This window comes from Lutra lutra, chromosome 12 (genome assembly GCF_902655055.1).
Source record: "Lutra lutra chromosome 12, mLutLut1.2, whole genome shotgun sequence".
Lineage (NCBI taxonomy): Eukaryota > Metazoa > Chordata > Mammalia > Carnivora > Mustelidae > Lutra > Lutra lutra.
In genome coordinates, this window is record NC_062289.1 from 28,287,659 (window position 1) to 28,307,966 (window position 20,308).

General features: G+C 48.7%; 1 protein-coding gene across 2 annotated transcripts in view; it reads right to left on the reverse strand.

The window, feature by feature from the left end:
- Positions 1–4,253: 4,253 nt before the first annotated feature.
- The window catches only part of SLC14A2 (solute carrier family 14 member 2), a 177,247-nt gene continuing 161,192 nt past the window's right edge, over positions 4,254–20,308 (reverse strand). For both annotated transcript variants that reach the window (XM_047697549.1, XM_047697548.1), the window contains exons 11-20: positions 18,976–19,098; positions 16,854–16,936; positions 15,987–16,146; positions 15,096–15,285; positions 14,607–14,735; positions 13,564–13,756; positions 10,676–10,823; positions 9,877–10,011; positions 8,747–8,796; positions 4,254–5,857 (exon numbers count right to left, since the gene is read on the reverse strand). In XM_047697549.1, coding sequence (XP_047553505.1) covers positions 5,657–5,857; positions 8,747–8,796; positions 9,877–10,011; positions 10,676–10,823; positions 13,564–13,756; positions 14,607–14,735; positions 15,096–15,285; positions 15,987–16,146; positions 16,854–16,936; positions 18,976–19,098 — 1,412 coding nt within the window. In that variant the 3' untranslated portion in view covers positions 4,254–5,656. The remainder of the gene's footprint in view (positions 5,858–8,746; positions 8,797–9,876; positions 10,012–10,675; positions 10,824–13,563; positions 13,757–14,606; positions 14,736–15,095; positions 15,286–15,986; positions 16,147–16,853; positions 16,937–18,975; positions 19,099–20,308) is intronic.

The following is a 20,308-nucleotide window of genomic DNA, read 5'->3' on the forward strand; positions in this document are numbered from 1 at the left end:
AGGCTTTGTGCTCATTTGATGGGTGATGAGCTGCAGGTGAGGGAGCGACCCCAGCCAGTAAGGAGCAGAGAAGGGCTGCGTTCAAGTGGGTCTGTCTAACTTCAGAGCTGGGACCTTTCCACACCTCTAACCTGGCGGACTCAGCAATTAGGTTTGATGACTGGGGGTGCGTGGGTTGTGTGACTTTATTATCTCTAAGCTCCCCACTCTTCGTGAATCCAGCTGATAGTCTCAACTCCGCTACTTTCATTCTCTACAACAAAATTTCCCTTTCTTTCGACATTTTATCTGAGATTCTAAAACATTCGAAAAGCAGACATACGTAACATGCTCATTACTGTGGTTACTCTCGGGATTGCAATGTTCATCTAATCTGGAGGTGAAGCACAGGATTATTTTAATACATACAAATTATATTTAATACATAAAAATACATATTTTAAATGTTATGGTGTGGCCAGAATGCTTTTAAATGTTGGCACAGGCAGAATTGAGCACTAGGGGGCTTTGCAGTCCGACCCCGCCCCAAGTCTGGGGCCACTGGGACACAGTCAGCCAGAGGCTCTGACAGGCTGAGCAGAGCAGACACTAAGCCCCACCTGCTTAAGAATTTTTTTCTGGCAGAGCTGAGTTACCAGCAGGGCTTCGTCCTTGCATGTCATCTTCATCAGCCCAGGAAAGGCATATTCATGTGAATATGAACGTGTGTGTGTCTTTTCCTTTTTATACTCCACGGTCTTTTCTCTTTTTCGTTTGTATGAGTAATTGCAAACTGCACATTGTTGTTTGATGGGTATGTATTCTTAATGAAAGTAACTGATATTGATAGTAAATGTCACATTCTGATTTTTAGCCCAGCACTAGTTGTTAAGATCCATCCACACTGCTCTGTGGTCCTGGGCACCCACTTGCTGAGGGGAGTGCTGGGCACGTCCCACCCCCCTTTGCCTCTGCCTTCTCAGGCTCTCCTGCCATGGTGAATGCTGGGACAAAGAGCCTTCCTGGCGGCCCACCATAGAAGCAAGACGTACTTTCCCTGAGCACCGGGCGCACTTGGGAGGGTCACAGAGGGTGTGTATACATAACATGACTGAATACAGAGGACCTGCTCTCCAAGTGGCTGCCCCAGCCAACTTCCAACCAGCATTCTGTGATGGTCCCAAACTTGCTTTGTAGTGTGATGATGACACACGGTCTATGTTATTGATATTCTAGGGGTGCTTGAGAAAAGTGTGTGTTCCCTGCTTGGTTTTTGAGGAGTGGGGATGTTGCGTGGGAGGGTTTAGAATCCTGTGTGTAAATAATAGCTCACACTTACTAATTCTATTGTTTGTATCTCTGATATCTCTGTTTCTTTTTTGTTCTCTTGATGTATCAGTTTCTGAGGTTTTTGGTAAAAGCTACAATTATTGATTTGTTTATTTCTCCCCAAAGTTAGCCAACTGTTGCTTGATGTATTAGAGACTGATTGTTTATGTAATGTATGTGTTTGTGATAATTATGTACTCTTGTCCCGTGTATGTACTCTTGCCCTTTTGGCAACCACCAGTTTGTTATCTGTCCCTATGAACCTGCTTTTTTTTTTTTTTTTAAACAAATTCATTTATTTATTTTTGGATTCCACATATAAATGAGAACATATGGTATTTGTCTTTCTCTGTCTGACTTATTTCACTTAGCATAATGCCCTTGAGGTCCATTCGTGTTGTTACAAATGACCCAATTGTATATCTATTCCACATTTTCTTTATTCATTCATCTATCAATAGACACTTAGGTTGTTTCTATGTCTCAGCTTTGTAAATAGTGTTGAAATGAACACGGGGGTGCAGATATCTTTTCAAGTTAGTGTTTTTGTATTCTTCGGATAAATACCCAGGAGTGGGATTGCTAGGTCATAGGGGAGTTCTACTTTTCATTTTTGGGGGATCCTCCAAACTGTTTTCCACAGTTTGCATTTCTGCCAACAGAGAACGAAGGTTCCCTTTTCTCCAGGTCCTTGCCAACACTTGGTGTTTTTTGGCTTTGATACTAGCCATTCTGACAGGAGAAATTATATCTCATTGTGGTTTTGATTTTCATTTTCCTGATTATTAATGATATAGATCATTCTTTGTTTTTAAACCTTTTTTGCCTTAAATTTTGCTTTGCTTCTTTATAAAAATTTTTTTAAAGATTTTATTTATTTTGAGAGAGAGAGTGAGAGAGAGCATGAGCAGAGGGGAGGGGCAGAGGGATAGAGAGAAGCAGACTCCCCACTGAGCAGGGAGCCCGATGCGGGGCTTGATCCCAGGACCCTGGGATCATGACCTGAGCCAAAGGCAGACGCTTAACTGACTGAGCCACCCAGGCACCCATTAAATTTCACTTTTCAAAGACTTAAACTTTCTTTTGGTCCATATTTTTTTATTTATCTTATTGGGTTTTTTTTGTGTGTGTGTGTGCTTAAACATTTATATCTTCTGTTTTAAATGCTTTTCTTATGAACAGCAAAGTGTGTAGTCTTTTTTCAAAAGCACAATCGAGGGTCTCTGTCTTGCAGTAGTTAATTTAATAGTTAACATTTTTTCACTCAATTACTATATATTATTATGAGTTTCTACCTTATAGAAATTTTTTGTACTTACTATCTTTTTTTTTGGCGGGGACATTTTCCCCGCTCCTTTGCTGCTTTCCACTGGAAAGATGGAATTTTCTTCTAGTTCAAAAATTAAAATTCTTTTTTTTTTTTTTTAAAGATTTTGTTTATTTATTTGACAGACAGAGATCACAAGCAGGCAGAGAGAGAGGAAGGGAAGCAGGCTCCCTGCTGAGCAGAGAGCCCCATGCGGGGCTCGATCCCAGGACCCTGGGATCATGACCTGAGCCAAAGGCAGAAGCTTTAACCCACTGAGCCACCCAGGTGCCCCCCAAAATTAAAATTCTAACTTTGTTCTCATGGTGGTTGCTCTTATCACCCTTCTGTTCCTCCTTGTGGATTTCTTAAACTTGTCAGTTTCTATGCAAGCCGAGGACTCTAAAGGCTCTCCTGCCTCTTTTGTCCACCCCCGTCATTTAATACTCCATTCTAGACTGTTACGGGTACTTTCTTCTATTTTGGTCCTAAGGCACAACAAACATTACCATGGTGTTCAACCTCCCTGCACTTCATGTATATCTTGCAATATTTCTTGGATTTGTTCTGTATGGATGCTTCCAAGGGGTGTGTTTTCAGGGTTGAACTCAGAGCAGGTCAATCTTCTGAGCTGTTTTTAATGCCTGAGACTCTGCTTGCTGTCCTGGCAGATGCCTCCTGTGTGTGGAATGGCATCTACCTGATGTTGCTGAGTCTAGTTTTCTGAGCCTCTGGTCTGGAGCCCTATAGTGGTTCTTCCTGCTGCACTGGCCTGGCGGTGATAAGCCGGCTGTCTGGGGGTCGGGGGATGCTCAGAGTTGTAGTTTACTGACTTCTGCAGTGGAAATGCTACTCCCACAGCTGATTTCAAGCCTTAGATGTGGCGGGAGAGACACAGTGGCTTGTACAGCCAACTCCTGGGAACTTGTGGGAACTCTGTCCTCTGTTGGTGCCTAATGGAGGTGCTGATGCAGACTTTGGAAATCCTGTGGCCTTCGTACATTTTCACAGGTTGAATTCTTTTATCCCGTCTATTCCCACCTTGCTTGCTATCCTGGGCCAACCCAAGTTGCTGTATACATGAGGATATTGAAATCCTTAGAACAGCTGAAGGGATTGATTAGTGTTCACTAAGCAGAATGGTATGTGTGTGGAGGGTTTCCTGCTCTTCATAAACCCAAATTATAACACTTGGGTGGAAAATGCACAGAAAAGTGCTATTTTAATGGTTTGATGTCATCACTTAAGGGTTCTGGGGCAGCTGAATGAGCTGCGAGCACGAACAGCCATCTGGGGAAATTCCTGGATGCCTGATCTTCAGAGAGCCACAACTCCATGGTCGTTAAAATACAGCCGGAGACCTTCTTGGCCTCAAGGTGTGATCACAAACTCAAAGGTAGCCTCCGGAGTGTGACTCATTCCCCTTTCCCATGTGGGGGATTTGCTTCCAGCAGGAAGTGTTCTGTTTTCCTGGAGAAGTCATAATGGCTATATTTGATCTGGTAGAGAAAGAGGCAGCCCAGGGCTCTTGGGCTGGCAGAAGATGGCTGGGATCTCAGGGCAGACAGAGGAAAGAAAACATAAATGTAGACACTGGCTTTTTCCAAATGATGGATTTTAATCAAATGTGATTCTTTCCTTAAAGCTGCATTTATAGAGGGTGTGTCTCCTGCCCCTTGCCTTCTTCCCGCATCTTACGTCCTCACCCCATCAAGCTAAATTGAGAGTAAGATGGGGGGAGGGTGTCCTACTGAGGAGCTGGGGGAGGATTGTTCCCGTCCTGTGGAGGAGGGGTGGGAGGGCTGAGCCATGTGGCTTCCCACAGAGGGGTCCTGTGGGTTAGGAGCTCAAAGCTGTAACCAGAGTAACTAGGTAACAGGAGTTACTGGCCATTCAAGAGGGGCTGCATCTGTAATTTGGAGATGCAAAACTAAAAGGCTATTCTCTGAAAAGTAAGGTGTGTTGTTAATAACCCGTACTTTTACTCAAACAAAAAACAATGACCGTCATTTCTGTATAATTCCCTTTGCAAGCAAATCAGACCCTCTTCTGATGATTTGTAACCTATCCTCACCTTTTGTCAGACACTTGCTTGACCATGAAAAACTCCTCAAATTGGTGATGTGTGAACACGGTAGGTGAGCCCCATTTTAAGAAAACCCGGTACTATCTTGCGAACTTAACCATTTAATACGAGAATGCTGTGAATACTACAAAAGAAGATACATTTCTTTAAAACATGATTTGAATGTTGAAAAAGATCACGTTTCCTCTTATGACATTTCCAGAAACATTTCTACTATGCAAAGGAAAAAGGCATGTTGGTATTTCCAGTGAATTTAATTTCCTAACACCAAGTCTTCTCATGACTCAGGAACAAATCTCAGAACATGAACATTTTCTTGCCCCTTCTCCAGGTAAGCCCTCCATCTATTACTTAGAGTAATAACTTGATGGTCATGCTGGTTTTGTCAGTTTATGGGAGAGAGAGAAGAGTCAACACTACTGGGGTGGGAGCTACAGTCCCTCCCTGTCCTGAAACTAGGAAGTCAAGGCTGAGAGCAGGGATGTGCTCACTCAAGATGGTGGGAGCTCACTAGAGGCAGAGCTGGGGCAGAACCATCCCATCACCTTCCAGGCTGATGCATGTTCCCTGGTACCATGCATGGCTCCATGACATGCCTGAGTTGGAGGCCCATGCTACCAATCTCTGTCTCCTTCTTGATGAGTCCTCTTTATGGATGTGACTTATTTTGCAGAAGAGGGCAAGTCCCATCAAAGGGAGCTCTTCTGCAGTGAGCTATGGGTATGAAGTCTAAACTAACTGTATCTATGATAAGTATTGTACATCTTAGAACTGAGAGGCCCCTAAATGGTGGCTATACATGTATATCTCTATGTGGGGGAACAAATAAGGTGTAGGCTTGCTTGAGGGGAAAATCACAGAACAGACAGAAGGGGAGGTTGCGTGGCCCTCAGCTTGGGGACCCGGACAACCTGCTGAAGGCTGAATGTACAGTGACACGTTTTGGAAAAGGCAGCCTAGGAGACATCATAGGCCTGGTACTTTGTTATGGTTGATGCTCTTCTGTTTTTCTCCTGGGATAGGTAGTAGATGCGGTTGGCCTCCGGGTAGGTGACTTTGTTGAGGGGAAGCTTGTAGATGGCCGGGTTGTTGGTCGTCAGCAGCAGGAAGGTGAGCGCGGAGAGGCAGAAGGGCCAGGTGCATGGCGGCAGTCCAAACTGAGCAAGGGGTGGGGGTCACACAAGAGAAGCCTGGTTATATCACATGCTTGTGTCTGTTTCATCAGCCTTTACCAACCCCCTACAGCCCTGGGTATAGGACAGGAGGATTCGTGGGCAATGATAGGAAGAATACTTAATTCTTAGCCAATGTAAACACATGTCAGTGCTCTCCACCTGACTGCAACCGGTGGATGAGCATTCTTCAGAATGCAGCCACTGGAACCCTTTTATAATATGGCTTTATGTAGAAATCCTGTTTTGTCTTAGGCTATCTGGCCAAGCTATTCCTCCAACTCTAGGACAATGAACATTGTCTGCTTTCTCTCACAGCCCCTTTGAAGGAGCGGCTTTGACAGCCATTTTGTAGTTCATGATCTTTTTCTCTTTGGTCACAGCTGATTGGACTAGAGCAAGTCACTTGACCCAAAGGCAGCTTCCACAGGCAGATGGCCTGGGCTTGGATCCTTTTTTGAGAATTTGAACTAAGACAGACTGAGCTCCTGGTCTGAAAAGACTGGAGAACCAACCAGTGCTGGGTGGTCACTGGGGACTGTGTGCACTGCAGAGAGACAGGGAGATAGAACAGACATTTGGAAAAAGGCAGAGACGTGACATCCTTGTCCCAGGGGCTGGAAGTGGAGGGCAGCCATCTCTCTTCTCAAGGGCTCTCCCATTCCCAGCTCCCCTTCTCCTGGTGTTGACCTATTTTTTATTCCTCAGATGCCCTGAGCCTTTTTGCTATGCTTCCCCAATCTTCCTTGAGATCACTTGAGTGGAGAGCTCGCTGACAAGGAGCCTGCAGACTCAACTATGAGACAGAACAAATCATGTTCCCCTGACCCCCAACCTTACTTCATTATAAGCAGTAAAGACCTCAGGTAATACCACGTGCCTACAATGTATGTGTTCAAAGATGGCGCTCCTAGATGGGACTTGGGGAAGAACAATGGCAGCCAGAACTGTGGCCTAAGAACACTCAAGCATAACGAATTACACCCCCAATGAGTGTCCCCAAAGCCCTGCTCACACCACACAGTGTGTTTTGGGAGGCACCCCCTGAAGCCCCACAGTGGGAAAGGATGAAGGTCTAGAGTCCCACAGGCCCAGATCTACGTCTCAGCTCCAACTACCTTGTTAAAGGCATTTCAATTGTCTGAGACCTATTTCCTCAAGTCAAGTAGGAATAACCATGTCTATTCAGAGAGTTGGTACCTTGTGCCTACTAAGGACCCCATAAATAACCCTCAGCACGCGGCCATGACTGTCGAGCAGAGGGTGGCACTGTGGAAGAAAGGCCGTACATGCCCGTGCCAGTGAGAAAGCAGAGGAACGGAGCTCCTAAGTGCTCCTGTCTGTGGAGGGCTTGAAGGGGCTCAGAAATGTCACTCAAGATTTTTATATCCCGTTCCTCAAGGAGATTAGAAATTCCTTCAGAGTGAGTAAATACCCTGCCCTTTTTTGTATCCCGGAGAGTGATGGGCACAGTGTCTTAAGCATTATAGGCACACAGAAAGTAACCTCGATTAAAAAAAAAAAAAAAAAAAAAAAAGCCTGAATCGAGCAGCATAACTTCTAACACCTCAGCGCCACACAGAAGAAAGGGCCAGCCATTCTGTAAGTGCCCGCGATCAGGAACAACAACCCGTGTTTGACATCCCTTTAGGACCTTGCCCAAGGAGGGCATGTGACACCAGGTCACTGGCTGGACACTCAGGTGTAAGGACGGGCACACAGAGGATGTGAGAGCTGGGGGCGCCCAGAGCTGCCGTGTTACCCGTGCGTGCACTGTTCAGCCCCAGCTCTCACGCTCCCCACGGCCGCGGCTGGCGCCCTCATTCAGCATTTCCCGAGCACTGTTCTGTGCCGGGAGTGCAGTAGGTGCTAGAGATGAAGATGAGAACACGACCAGCCTTGGCTCGGAAGGAGCACGCCGGCGGAAGGTGGAAAACGGAGAACGGGTACTGCGCTTGTCACATGGCTGTGTGCCCAGTGTGGCAGGAGAGGCGCCAACACAACTCGCTGGGCCCAGAGGAGGATTTAGTCCACCAGGGGACATAGGATGATATCAGAGAAGGCCAATTCTCTTGCTTAGAAAATTCCTTCCTAGGCTAAGTTCAACCTGCCCGGTTTCACTAAGGGTGAAGAAGGGATTCAGACAGTTGTGGCTCGAATGTCCACTGTCGTCTCCACTTTCAGGACTACTGGGACTTTTTCTGGTTGCTTTTATAAGATGTGCCCTTGAACCCTTATCCAAAAGGGGGAGGCATTGACTGCGGGCTGAGCCCTGAGCCCTCTGCCCTAGGCTGTGGGCCCTAACCTAGGGTATGTGGGGACTGGGGCTGGCCAGGCAGCTCCTCCCGAGTCCGACATCACTGCACACCAGGCCTCAGAAAAACGAGGGCTTCTTGGACGGCTGCACGTGCTCATAGCCCCCAGCTCTGGCTTCTGTCAGGTAAGGCTGGGGCTTGGTTGTCTGTCTTCCCTGAAGGCTACCCCCACGACCCCCTCAGCACTGAGTTGCGAAGGGATGAACAAAGACATACACTGGCCCATAAGCTAGTCGGGAACTTGATCTAGACACACACATAAAAATTAAATAATAAAGATTTAAAACTAGATCTATAGGATGAGGCCACAGAAAGAATTTGATTTAAGAGATAATGCTCATTGTCCTTCTGTAAGAAGCTCCCCTGGCCCAAAGCTAATCTGACTGGACCAACAGTGGACATTTAAACTTCCATGACCCAGCTCCTTCTGTCTGGCAGGTGCCGAGGCAGGCCGTGTGATCTGAGACGAGAGGGCAGAGCTGGGGAAGGGCTGCTGGAGGAGGGTCTCGCACTGGCTTCGGGGAGTGCCGTGGCACATTGTCAGGCCACATCAACTTACCACAGACAGCACGTTGGCGAGGGCAGCGCCCAGGTAGGCCGCGAACAGTGCTGCAAAGAGAACAAAGAAACAGGCCAGTGACGAGTGGTGTCTCAAGATCAGTCCACACATCCCCTGCCAAGACATGGAGGTCATAAATGCTATCTCTCCGAATAAAATTGAACTTGAGTTAGGATTCTGTAACTTGACAGCTTTGAAATGTCTTCATTCCAGGCAAATGCCAGCACAGCAAAGACAGCAGATGAACTTTGTTAGGAAGGGCCAGAATGGAGCCTTTATGGTTCTCTTGGGTCCCACCACCTTGCATTATAGCAAAGGAACATTTAGCAGCATAAACCATACATGAAAATTTTACTCTACGGCCAAAGCACGCGGATCCCAGAACTCCCTGCTGGAATATTTCATCACAAGTTATTAACAGAATATGGGTTTCCAGGGAGGAGCAGCACCCTGAAAGCATAAGGAAGACCATGGAGGCCCGCTGCCTCGTCTCCCGGGCTCTGCCTACAGAGGGCACGGCCAGGCTGGCCCGCTGGGAAGAGCCAGGTGCTGGTCAGAGATGAAAATGCGCCAGTGGAATTGGGCTTTGCTTCTAAAGCCTGTTTCTCAACTGAAAACATCCCAGTTGTCCCTAGGATATTAACAACAGCAGACTTTTATTAGAGAGTCACTGAGTACCCCTACCCTTCAGCATTCCTGAAACATAAGCATTATTGAAGATCCCATGATCAGTGTTTGGGTGCTTAAGGTTAATTACCATAACTGATGTAAATCGCCTAATTCTATACATAAAGATTAATTTGTGGAAGTGTTGCTCTGTTGGTTAGCTTCAGTCGCCAGCCAGGAGAGCAGCCATCACAGAGACAGCCCACGGACAGCAGCCCAACAACCACCATCTCAAAATTCGGTCTTCATACTGGCTGAGCACTTGTGTTCCATGAAAATAATTTTTACTGGGTGAATCATTAAGCAACCATTCAAAAACAGTTTTAGATAAAACCCTTTTACCAAGCAAACAATCTTCCCATTTATCTTTGGAGGATCCACAGAATTTTCAGGGCAGCTTTCCCTGCAGGGACAGGCATGGGTGGGGTGTGCAAGGTGCAGAGGGGGGTGGTGGCGGTCCCTACCGCAGGCGATGGCCAGGACATGCGTCTGCCAGGTCAGGACGTAGAACATGCCTCCTATGGCGATGCAGGCCAGCGTGCTGTTGAAGCCACAGAGGCCGAAGTAGATGGAGTCCAAGGGTGTTGCGATAGTGAGGGCTATGAGAGAAGACAGGCATCGGTGTTGAGTTTGGGGGTGCATCTCGTGGGGTTCACCTGCCGGCCCTGAAAACCACACAGAGCTCAAAGCCCGGACCAGCCACTCTCTTAGGCATTTATAAAAAAGATCTTATTCAGTGAAAAAATAACTAAAAGGAACAAATGGCTATAGGGCCACATGAGTACTAGTGGTGAAGCTGTTATGGGTTGAAGAGAGCTTTCAGAATAAGGACTCTGCAGTGTTTCTAAGCAATCCGGAGAAGTTCTTCCCCTGTCAAGAAAGAGGGCTTTTCCTTCTTTACTGATATCTTAATGTTCTCTACCGGAGTATCATCCGTCAAGATAAGACGTAAAACACAAACATGCCTGGAATTGATTAACTTCTCTTAGGCTTTAAATTTATACTAAGGTGTAAATGGCTAACCACCAAAGACTTTCTGTTCTCTGTTCTCTATTTGCTGGAGAATATTTTGCTCAGAGAAGTATTAAGGCACTGGCACCCAAGGTGAGGAAACAGGATATAATGAAAGGAGCAAAAGTTGGCAGGAATCAGCGCAGGACGGTGGGAGGGGATGGGTGTAGAAGATGTGTCACCGTTTCCTTGGAGCTGACTCCAGATATTAACAACCTTATGGCTTTATTAAGGGGTAGTGATAACACTAACCTGCTAACATCCCCACGGTGGAGCCGATGGCAGCATGCAAGCAAATGAGAGGGGACGAGATGAACAGTGCTATGAGGAAGATGCCTCCGGTCCAGGGGTTGTCGCAGCCGTAGACCTGGCCGATGCCTACAGGGATGGCTCTCAGAAGCTGCAGCGACAAAGATCACATGGGGTTGTAGAGTGAGACCAGAGACAGCTGGAACCTTGGCTGGAAAAGAGTTGTGTCAAAGCCTCTACACCAACACTTTGCAACAGATTTCCAAGATACTTGTATCCAGATAGATGAGCTCTAGAAGGAACACAAGCTTTTCTCTTTTAATCTTGAGTTCTTAGAACAATAGGAGTTTAGGATGTCAAGTTTCCTTTATTGAGGAAACTTAAAATATTTAGAACCTGACTGTAAGATACTGAACTTAAAATATTTAGAAACATGAGTGTAAGATACTGAAGCCCCAGTGAAGAGAAACTAGAAACTTAAAATGAGGGTCTTATCCATTACAAAATTAAGAGATGTCTGATCAAAGTTGGTGTTTAAAAACTCTCTTGTAACTTAAAAAAAAAAAACAACCTAAAATTATGACTAGAAGGCTGAATATGCTATGAAAAAATGGTTGTTCGTATTTCTGAGAATAAGGTGTCTGGGCTGTGGTCACGTGAGTCTGGCCTGGGTGAGCAGCTGGACGCACAGGAGAGTCCCCGAGGGGTTAGTATCATGGTCTCTGCTCTTCTGGTTGATAAGCCAATGCAGTGGTGGCCGACAGAGGAGCACCTGGCTGTGTGAGGCCTCCACGTAGCTCAGGGGAGTGAGTGGGGCCTGTCTGGGGAGGTGAGGGGCTGGCTGAGGCAGGGTCCACAGCCTGCGGGCGCTTGCACATGTGCTCTCGAGTTCGAGAAAAGGCTCCTGGGTATGCAGCCTTCCCCAGCAACTGGGGTTGGGGCCCATGGTTTGGAAGGTTGGCCAAAGGCCCTTGAGTTTGGAGGGTGCATAGGGGAGGGTCTCCTTGCAGGGCATACTGGGGTTTGTCTAGCCCCTTGGGCTGGGAGCTGAGAAGAAGCAGAGTCCTGGGCCAGGGAGCCCATATATTCCAAGGAGGCAGCTTTTCTCTCAGCCCATTGCCTTCTGGGGAGATGCTGCCCCTGGAGGTGTGTAGAGATAGGAAGACACTGCAGGAGCCTGTGGTCAGCCTAGGGGGCCCTCCAGATGCAATCTCCGTGACCCCAGGAACAGAGAACAAGGTGGGGGCTCCGGCATTGCCATGTGGGTGCAGACGGCAAGTGGGACAGTTCAATACAGAACCAGTGGTGCGGGGGGGTGTAGACCAGCTGGTGACACCATCCAGGGAACTCTCCGAGGGCCAGAGAGCAGAGGAACTCACGGGGCTTCGACCCTGTTGGGAGTTTTAGACCCTCCTTTCGACATTAACTTGACTTCTTAACACTCAAGGCTCTCATGAGTGATCAAAAAGATAAACCATATTAGTCATTATCATAATCCATCTAATTGGCTAGAGAGTTACTTCTTAAAAGGCAACCACCAAAGACCGAATTTTTCTTTCCTGGACCTTTGGGGTTCTAAAGTATTTGTACAAGATTCCCTAATTGTTTTTCACTTCTACAAAATTTCTGGATATGTTTTTCATTGAAAATGTGGCATGAAGAATGTATAATGTGTTCACCTTGCCTTCTCTAGCACCATGGCCCCATAGCTAGTTAAAGCGATTGTACTTTAAAACTGATCGAAAGGGTAAAAAAATACCAAGAGACAGGAGCCTAGCAAGTGAATTGCCAACCTTTTCTCACCTCTGGTTCATGAGGGTCCTCACATGCACACATACAAATCAACAAAGATGAGGCCAATGCGATTATTTCTTTTCTATATAACGTTTCTTAGTGCAAACGCAGGGCCGTTCTAGCATGCTGCCGTCTACTATGAAATGCTTTAAGAAATGACACATTGTTGGGACGTCTGGGTGGCTCAGTTGGTTAAGCAGCTGACTTCGGCTCAGGTCATGGTCCCAGCGTCCTGGGATCAAGTCCCACATCGGGCTCCCTGCTCAGCCAGGAGCCTGCTCCTCCCTCTGCCTGCTCTGCCTGCTGCTTCCCCTGCTTTTGCTCTCTATCTCTCTCTCTGACAAATAAATAAGATCTTAAAAAAAGGAAAGTTTCAGAGCAAGCCCCCAACCTGGGGGGTGGGGGTTGTCTAGTATAATGGAAAGCAAGGAGAACCTCAGCAAAAACGTGTCTTGTTAATTATTTTGGCTAACATGCAGTAGGCCAGCATTACATACAATATACTTGAAAACATGTGAAAAGCTCTGCTATCTAGACATTTCTTCGTGGAGGAACACCTGTGCTTTACAGTGTCACCACGCAATGCAAGTGCGTGCAATGCAATGCACCACTTGAATGCAAGTCACTCGGGGTGGCAACAGAGACGTCGTTCGCCCACAGGTGGTCGTGTGAGGTGTGTGTCTTTCATGATTCAGTGAGGCAGATGGAAGAAAATATACAGCGTAAGCTGGAGGAAAACCGGAGAAAAGCATCAAAAAGACTTTTTTGAGAAGGAAGAAGGAAAGGAGCCAGGTGTAATCGTCAGGGGGCCAGAGTGCTGAACTTGACTCTGCACTCAGGGGCTTGTGTGACCTCAGGCCTCAGTTTTCCCTCTGTGCTAGGACCTGTGGGACCAGAAATGGTCCTGTTAGCTCTTATAGAGAGGAAGGAAAAGGCTGGTGGCTGAAGAGAGACTGCACGTGAGCCCCTCACGCTGTGTGGTTGTTAATAGCCATTCCCTGTGGAGGACCCGTAAAGGCCACTTTAAGGCCTTTACGGGTCCTCCACAGGGAATGCCTTTGGACAGATGCTGCCCTTCTGCCTTCCCCGACACCTACCAAGGGCACTTGGACCTCTGACCAGGTGATGTTGGACGTGGAGGACGTAGGCTGCAGCAGCGTCGTGGGGAAGAAGAGGTTGTAGTGGCCGGTGGCCGCCAGGTACAGGGTCACGGCGATGTTGAAGGGCAGCGTGAAGACCGGGAGGTCCCACTTGCTGAAGATGGTGCCCAGGGCACTGGAGAGGATGGGGCTGTGGCAGAAGCACAGGAGACTGTTCAGGAAGCTCAGGCTCTGACGCTAGGCCGAGCAGGAGCACTTTCCCCAGGAAAAGCAGCCTGCCAGGTACATTCTTGGAGCCCGGCTCGCCCTGCGCACGTCTTCCCCGGCCTCCCTGGGCCTGGTGCACTGATAGGGTGGACAGGCTCAGCTTCAGAAAGAGGGCTTTCTGGGGCTTTGTGGAGGAAGACCTAAGGCAGAGAGCCACAGAAGCTCCTTGAAAAGTCCTACAGCTCCATTTTCAGGCATGAAGAGAGTGAGGGAGTGACAGGGAATGGAACCGTAATCCTCCCTTCCTTCTGTCAGCAAATGTTTGCAGAGCAGCTGAGAGCACCGAGCCTCCTGGCCAGAGCGCCCCGTGGCTGATTTCTGGAGGTGAAGGGAAGCCGAGCCCTGGCCTTCTGAGGGCTCTGCCCAGTGCTCCTTCAGTCTGCATAGGAGGCTGTCCTGGGCAGGTCAGGGGGTCCCAAGGATGGGGGAAAGCTGGGTGGGGGGCAGCAGAAGGAATGACAAGATTTCTAGAGACTGACAGGAGGCTGTGCTATGGCTCTTCACCTACATATGGGCCTTGGTTCCTTTCTCTGTGCTCTGGCTGAGTAGGACCAGAAACACTTTTACATCTTAAAAAAAAGCAGAGTGAAGGATGGTGGGTACGGAGATATTGTCCACAGATGACCTAGCACAGTGCTGTCACTGTATGACATGAATCATTATTTCCAGTGGATGTTTCTGATATGCCAGCTAAGCCAATGCCCCCTTAAATTTGAGTTTAGACAGACAGGGAGCTGGGGTGAAAAGGTTGGCAGCCCCAGGAGCAAACTTACCACGACATGGACATCACAATGACAGGGAGCAGAAGCCACCAGTAATAGTTGCCTTTGTCTGAGAACACGGCCATCAACAGCCCCACCAGCACCCCGTTGTAGCCATGGAGTCCTGCCATGATGGCAGACCTAGGGGGACAGAGGAGGGCTGGTGGAGCCGGGTCTTCCCAGGGCCTCCGGAGGGGTACTGCCTCCTTGACTTCCCTTCTGACCCAGATTGTTCTCCACTGGGGCCTGTCAGCCCACACCTTCCCACGGATGGCCCCCCTGGGAATGGGAAGGGAGGACATCAGCCCTTCGGGTTCCCCTGGGCCATGTGGAGCTGTTACCAAGTAATGAGGGAATGACTGTTGTCAGTTATGAGTGTCCGTAGTCTGAGGAGTTTCTGAGCCCGGAGGACAGGAGTGAGGGGATGGGAAGGTGGCAAGGGGTCCCCGCAGGAAGCGACCTCTGACCTCATTCCCGGACCCTGGGTGTCCCAGAACTTACCTGTCCTGGCTCAGGATGAGGGCTGTCAAAGTAGACACAACAGTGCCCAAGCAGCCCGAGATGGCCCACCAGGGGTTCTGGACGAAGAGGCCGAGCACGATGAGGACGCCGCTGAGGGGGTTGTTCACAAACATCACCTGGGACGTGCCCCGGAGGACCCAGTCGAGGAACTGGAACACTGGGGATTTGTCTGAAATGCAGCCAGGGCAGGGAGTCAAGGTTGGGGTGCCCCGGGCCTGCACAGGACCTGGGTGGATGGCTGGGGGGTGCAGGAAGTTTCGCTTCTGAGGTGGGTTCGCAGGGCACCATGCCCTCCCATCCCCTGCCACACAGGGGGGTAAACCGAGAACCCAAGAGGGCATGTGAGGCCCAGAAACTCTTCAGACCCATCGCCAGCTGGTTGTGGTCTTGACGTTGGTTTTTTCAAGGAGTGGGGGCATAAGGTACCCTGAGCTAGCTGTCCCCCAGGGAGAATTTTCAAGAAGACCATCAGAAAATGCTCTTGCTGCACAGAGGGTGTCTAACCCGTGGGCTGGGCTCTGGGAGGACTGTGAGAGAGAAGACTTAGTCCTCCTGAGAGTCATCCATAGGGCGGGCATTTTTTTTTTTTTTTTTAAGAATGCAGATTCTAGAATCCCAGGCCTAAACTCCTAGTGAGATATGTGCGAGAGCACGGCCACTTGGTTCGGAAATGAGGGCTCGCACACTGACACGTCCTCACATCCCAAGAGTCTGTGTGTCTGTCATGACAACAACACTCTCATCCCTTCTGAAAGACCCCAGACACAGTCTTTCCCTCAGTGTAATCTACCAAGGACCGAGTGCTTGGAGGGATGGTTGGAAGTGACACTCTAGGAGCAGGGTCAAGGGCTTCGCTCGCAGGACCTTTACCTTTAAGCCCCTCGCCGCATTCCTTCATCTCTCCTGTGATGTAACTGAGGGCTCTGCTGACCCTCTTCCCGCTGGCAGCCACGTGGCTCTGAATCCAGGAGGTCTTGGACGTGTTCGCTTCCACCTTTATCTCAGCGCTGTCCTCCATGGTGTCCAGATCCTGTCCGGGGGCAAGACAAGGAGCTCCCACATCCTGTGCTTCCCACGCTTAGAAACCTCATCTGCGCTTTTTCAGGGACTTAGCCAACGTTTTCATTTGGTATTTAGTGAATCATCTCTGTGTTTCCATAGACAGGAATACCTTTTGTTTTGTCTGACGTGTTACCGCATCGACTACAGGCAACAACCCTGCAGTACGTACGAGACACAGTATTTATCCTCATCCTGGGGATGAGGGCTTGGTCATGGGTGGAACTTCAAGGTCAAGGTCAAACAGTAGAACTGATATTTAACCACAGATCTTTAGGCTCTTTCTTTCAACTAGGACTATCCCTATACCACATTCTTTCCAGAAGAAATCATCCCCCCCCACCAGCATGTCTCATCTTCAAAATTTAACTGTCCATAAAATTAAACATGTAAAGATTCTGTGTTTGAAAATTGGCACCAGCTCGTTTCCTAAATTCTTGAATGCCAGATTTAGGGGAAGAAAGATAATAACTAATTCAAATCAAAGGAATATGAAATTCTATAAAGTAGACTATGAAAAACAGTCACTTTTATTCCAGGTAATAATGTTTCTGGATATACGAATTCAAAAAAAACTTTGCCTACACCAGAGGGCATCTTTTCCAGACGTCAGCTCCCTAATCTGCCGCAGGCTCCGTGGTTCAGGGCCCTGCCCGAATTGGGCCACTCGTCACTCACCAGCAGCTCAACCGTGGGCTTCCGGTACTGATAGGGACAAGGGTCTTTGGTTTGTTTCTCCTGGTGGTCGCCTTTTCCAAACACTGGAGTTGAAGGAAAGCACATCATTAATTAGGACACCTCTAACCTGGCACATTAGCAGCAAATTTCTTGCAGCTGAGTTGATATATTCAGTATTTCCTATTCCTCTTGAGGAAGCCCAGAACTACTGTGTCTTGCAGCCAGAAGGACCCCTTTGATTTTTTACTGGTCAAGAACCCATTTGGGTAAAAAATGTACATCTGCATGTAAACAGGACATTTTACAGGAATTTAGGGAATTCAGAGACTTGACTGACCTTTAGTTAGGAGCCTCTGATTTAGCGCAATCCCTCTATTTTTTAGATGAGACAATAGTGCCTTGGCCGTGGTCCCCAAATCTAGGGTTCTTTCCTGCACAAACTTGCAAGTATAGAAAGAAATACTCCTAAAGTATTAAGCTGCCTGAACCATGTAAGGTCTGGGTTTGAATCTATGACTCCAACTGGATGACCTCAGGCTGCTCTGTTCTCTTTTTTTGTATGTATATCTGGGAATTTCTGGTATTTTAGCAGCAACTGCTGGCTGGATTAAGTGATGTCCACGTCATGCCTTGAAACAGATTTTGGCATGTTCTTGTAATTCTAGAAAACTCTTGTAAAGTTGCCATGAACATATTTTTGTTATTACCAGATAATTTATTTTTAAAGATGACCAATTTTAGTAGGGTTTTAGACATCTTAAAAGACCTTTGGAAGTTTTGGTCTTGGTGCTTTGGTTCCCTCTTGTGGTCATGTGTGAGGATGGCAGGCTGGGCTCTGAACACCTGGTATTTTTAGACCGAATTGGGCCTTCCCACTACGTCCATGAGGTTTCATGGTACCCACGCACTAGAAGGACGCATCAACAGCACTGCGCTCCCATTTTTGAAGAGACAGGGGCTGCATATACCTGTGTGGTTGGGAAGCTACACTATGCAGGACAAATCAATTTTGGAAGCTTTGAAAGAAAGCGTAGAGCAAAGATTCCTCTAGGTGCTGAAGCCAGTGTGCGTGGCGTCCCAGTGGACCTGCTGCTTGTGTGTGAAGCTCCTCATGTCCCAAGGAATCGTGCTCTCACACATATCCCACTGGGAGTTTAGGCCTGGGATTCTAGAATCGGCATTCTAAAAAACTGTTAACCTTTTGAGGAAAGCCACACTTTCTTCTTGCCCTGCCGGTGACCTCTGACAAATACAAACCCCTGGGCAGAGGGTCCCTTAGATGTCTCAATGTCCTCTCCCCTTGTATGATGTTTTCCCACACCCCCAGGCCCGTTTCTCTGGGTCGGCCACTTTTGGTGAGAAATGAGGAGGTTTAGATGAGCTGGAGCAAGAATGTCAGGGACACATCTTCTGGGAAGCATGTGATGTTGTAAAAAGGACTCACTGGTCCTCCCTGACCTTGTCCCTTGCAGGCTGTGTGACTCTGGGAGAGGCGGTTCCCCTCCCTGAGACTCAAGGGGCAATATGAGATTACTCCTCTGCCCTGGCTCTTCACGTGGCTACTTTTGCCTCTGATTGGGGAGGAGGACTCCTTGTGCGTCCCTCCTCTGCCCCTGACTGCTCCCTCGCTTCCCCCCTTGCTCATTTTGGCTCCCTCATGGCCTGTGGGAGCTGCCTCCCTTCCATGGCTCTCCAGCTGTTTCCTTGGCCTTGACATCTTGACCACTGTAGGCGAGAAATTTCACCTCTAGTCTTGTAAGTGGACCAGTGGTTTGTGGCTTGGCAAAAATTAGAATCTCATGGGGAGCTTTGGAATACCCTTATGCCCACCCAGGCTGCCCCCCAGATGAATTAGATTAGTGTCGCCAAGGATGGGATGCAGGTGATTCCAATACACAGTCAAATTAGAGACCTCCTGAGTTGGCTTCTTGTCCCAGTACCAGCATCACGCCCCCACAACCGGGCCATGGCTATGGTCAGAGTTGGGTGTGATAAGAATGAGCCTGGCTCTTGTGGCTCTCCCTAACGCCCTAGGAAGTAGGTACTGTAGGTACTGCTACTTGTCCCCATTCTAGAGATGAGTAAATTGAGGACCTGGGAGTGAAGGGAAGGCAGCACCCACCTTTGCTCCTCCTCCGAATGGATGACCACTCGATGTGGAACACGCTCCTGGGCTTGGGGGGCCCGGCTTCCGAGCCCTCATGGGCCTTGGGGCTTGCTGTGGCTGCCTGCTCCCTACCGCCACCTAGCCAGGGGCAGAGCAAGACAGGTTAGTGCTGCCCAGGTTCGCACCGCTGAGAGCCAAGCAGGCAGAGTGGGGAAAAGTCACAAGCAGGAGCTGGAAAGGCAGGAGCTGTGGCTCTGAAGCAGCAGGTGGGAATCGCATTTGTGTCTGTGTCAAGCCTCCAGCTTCCCCATCCCCCACCACCTCGCCACTGGTAAAACTTGCACTTCCTTTCCCCCCCAGAAACTGTCACAGACACGTATACATGTCAAGAGAAAGATGAGCCCTATTTCTACAGCAGGGAACTACTCGAAGACCTACTCGGCTGGCCCTGGCCAGTGTGGATGGCGAACCTTCGTTGGCCGCCGCTCCTGTGCGTCAGCCTGTGCCCTGTCCTCCGTTTGGGGCAGGGAGTGTATGTGCTGGGGGTCCTCGATGCTGGCTGCATGTTAGAATCACTGGGTGTGTTAAAAGATGCCCGAACCCTATCCCAGATCAATTAAAAAAATTCAAGTTTTTAAATGCCCGTTATATTTAAAAGATGGCTCTGACATACACCTTGGGCTGAGAACCGCTGACCCAGGTTCTTCCTATTCAAGATGTGGCCCCGGGGCTGGGAGCACCAGGCTCATCTGGGAGCGTGTTACCAATGCAGAGTCTCAGGTTCCAGCCAGGCCGACCGAATCAGAGCTTGTATTTCAACCAGATTCCCCCAGGGCATGTTACAGTTTGAGCAGCCCCCATCTATGGAGCTAAGGGTCCTCCTAGGGCTGTGATCAGCTACAGTAAGCTCTCTGTTGGACTTTATTATTTCAGATTTCCACACGTGGGGAGAGCACGGCACACATCCCTCGGGACAGGGTTTCTCAAGGCAGAGCCTGAGAGTGACGGTATCCAGTCACCTTGGTGGTTCGCTGCAGCACGCGATCCCATGTCCACCCCATGTCGATCAGCTGGAGTACGTGGTGGTCCCCCGGGGTACGCAGGTTTAACACTTCCTACTCAGGGCTCTGGTGTACTCTGGAGCTTGAGGATCTAGCGGCTGCCTGGAGCCGTGGATGGGAATTACACTTGGGCATTGCTACCTGAACGAACTGGAAAACTGAGGCTCAGAATGGTTTCTGAAGCTTCCTAGATCCTGCCTGTGTGGTGGCACTGGGCCGTAACTCCCTCGGCTGGAGGCGCTCCCTGATCCCAAGCTTCAGAGACGCCTGGAACATCGGCCTGCCCG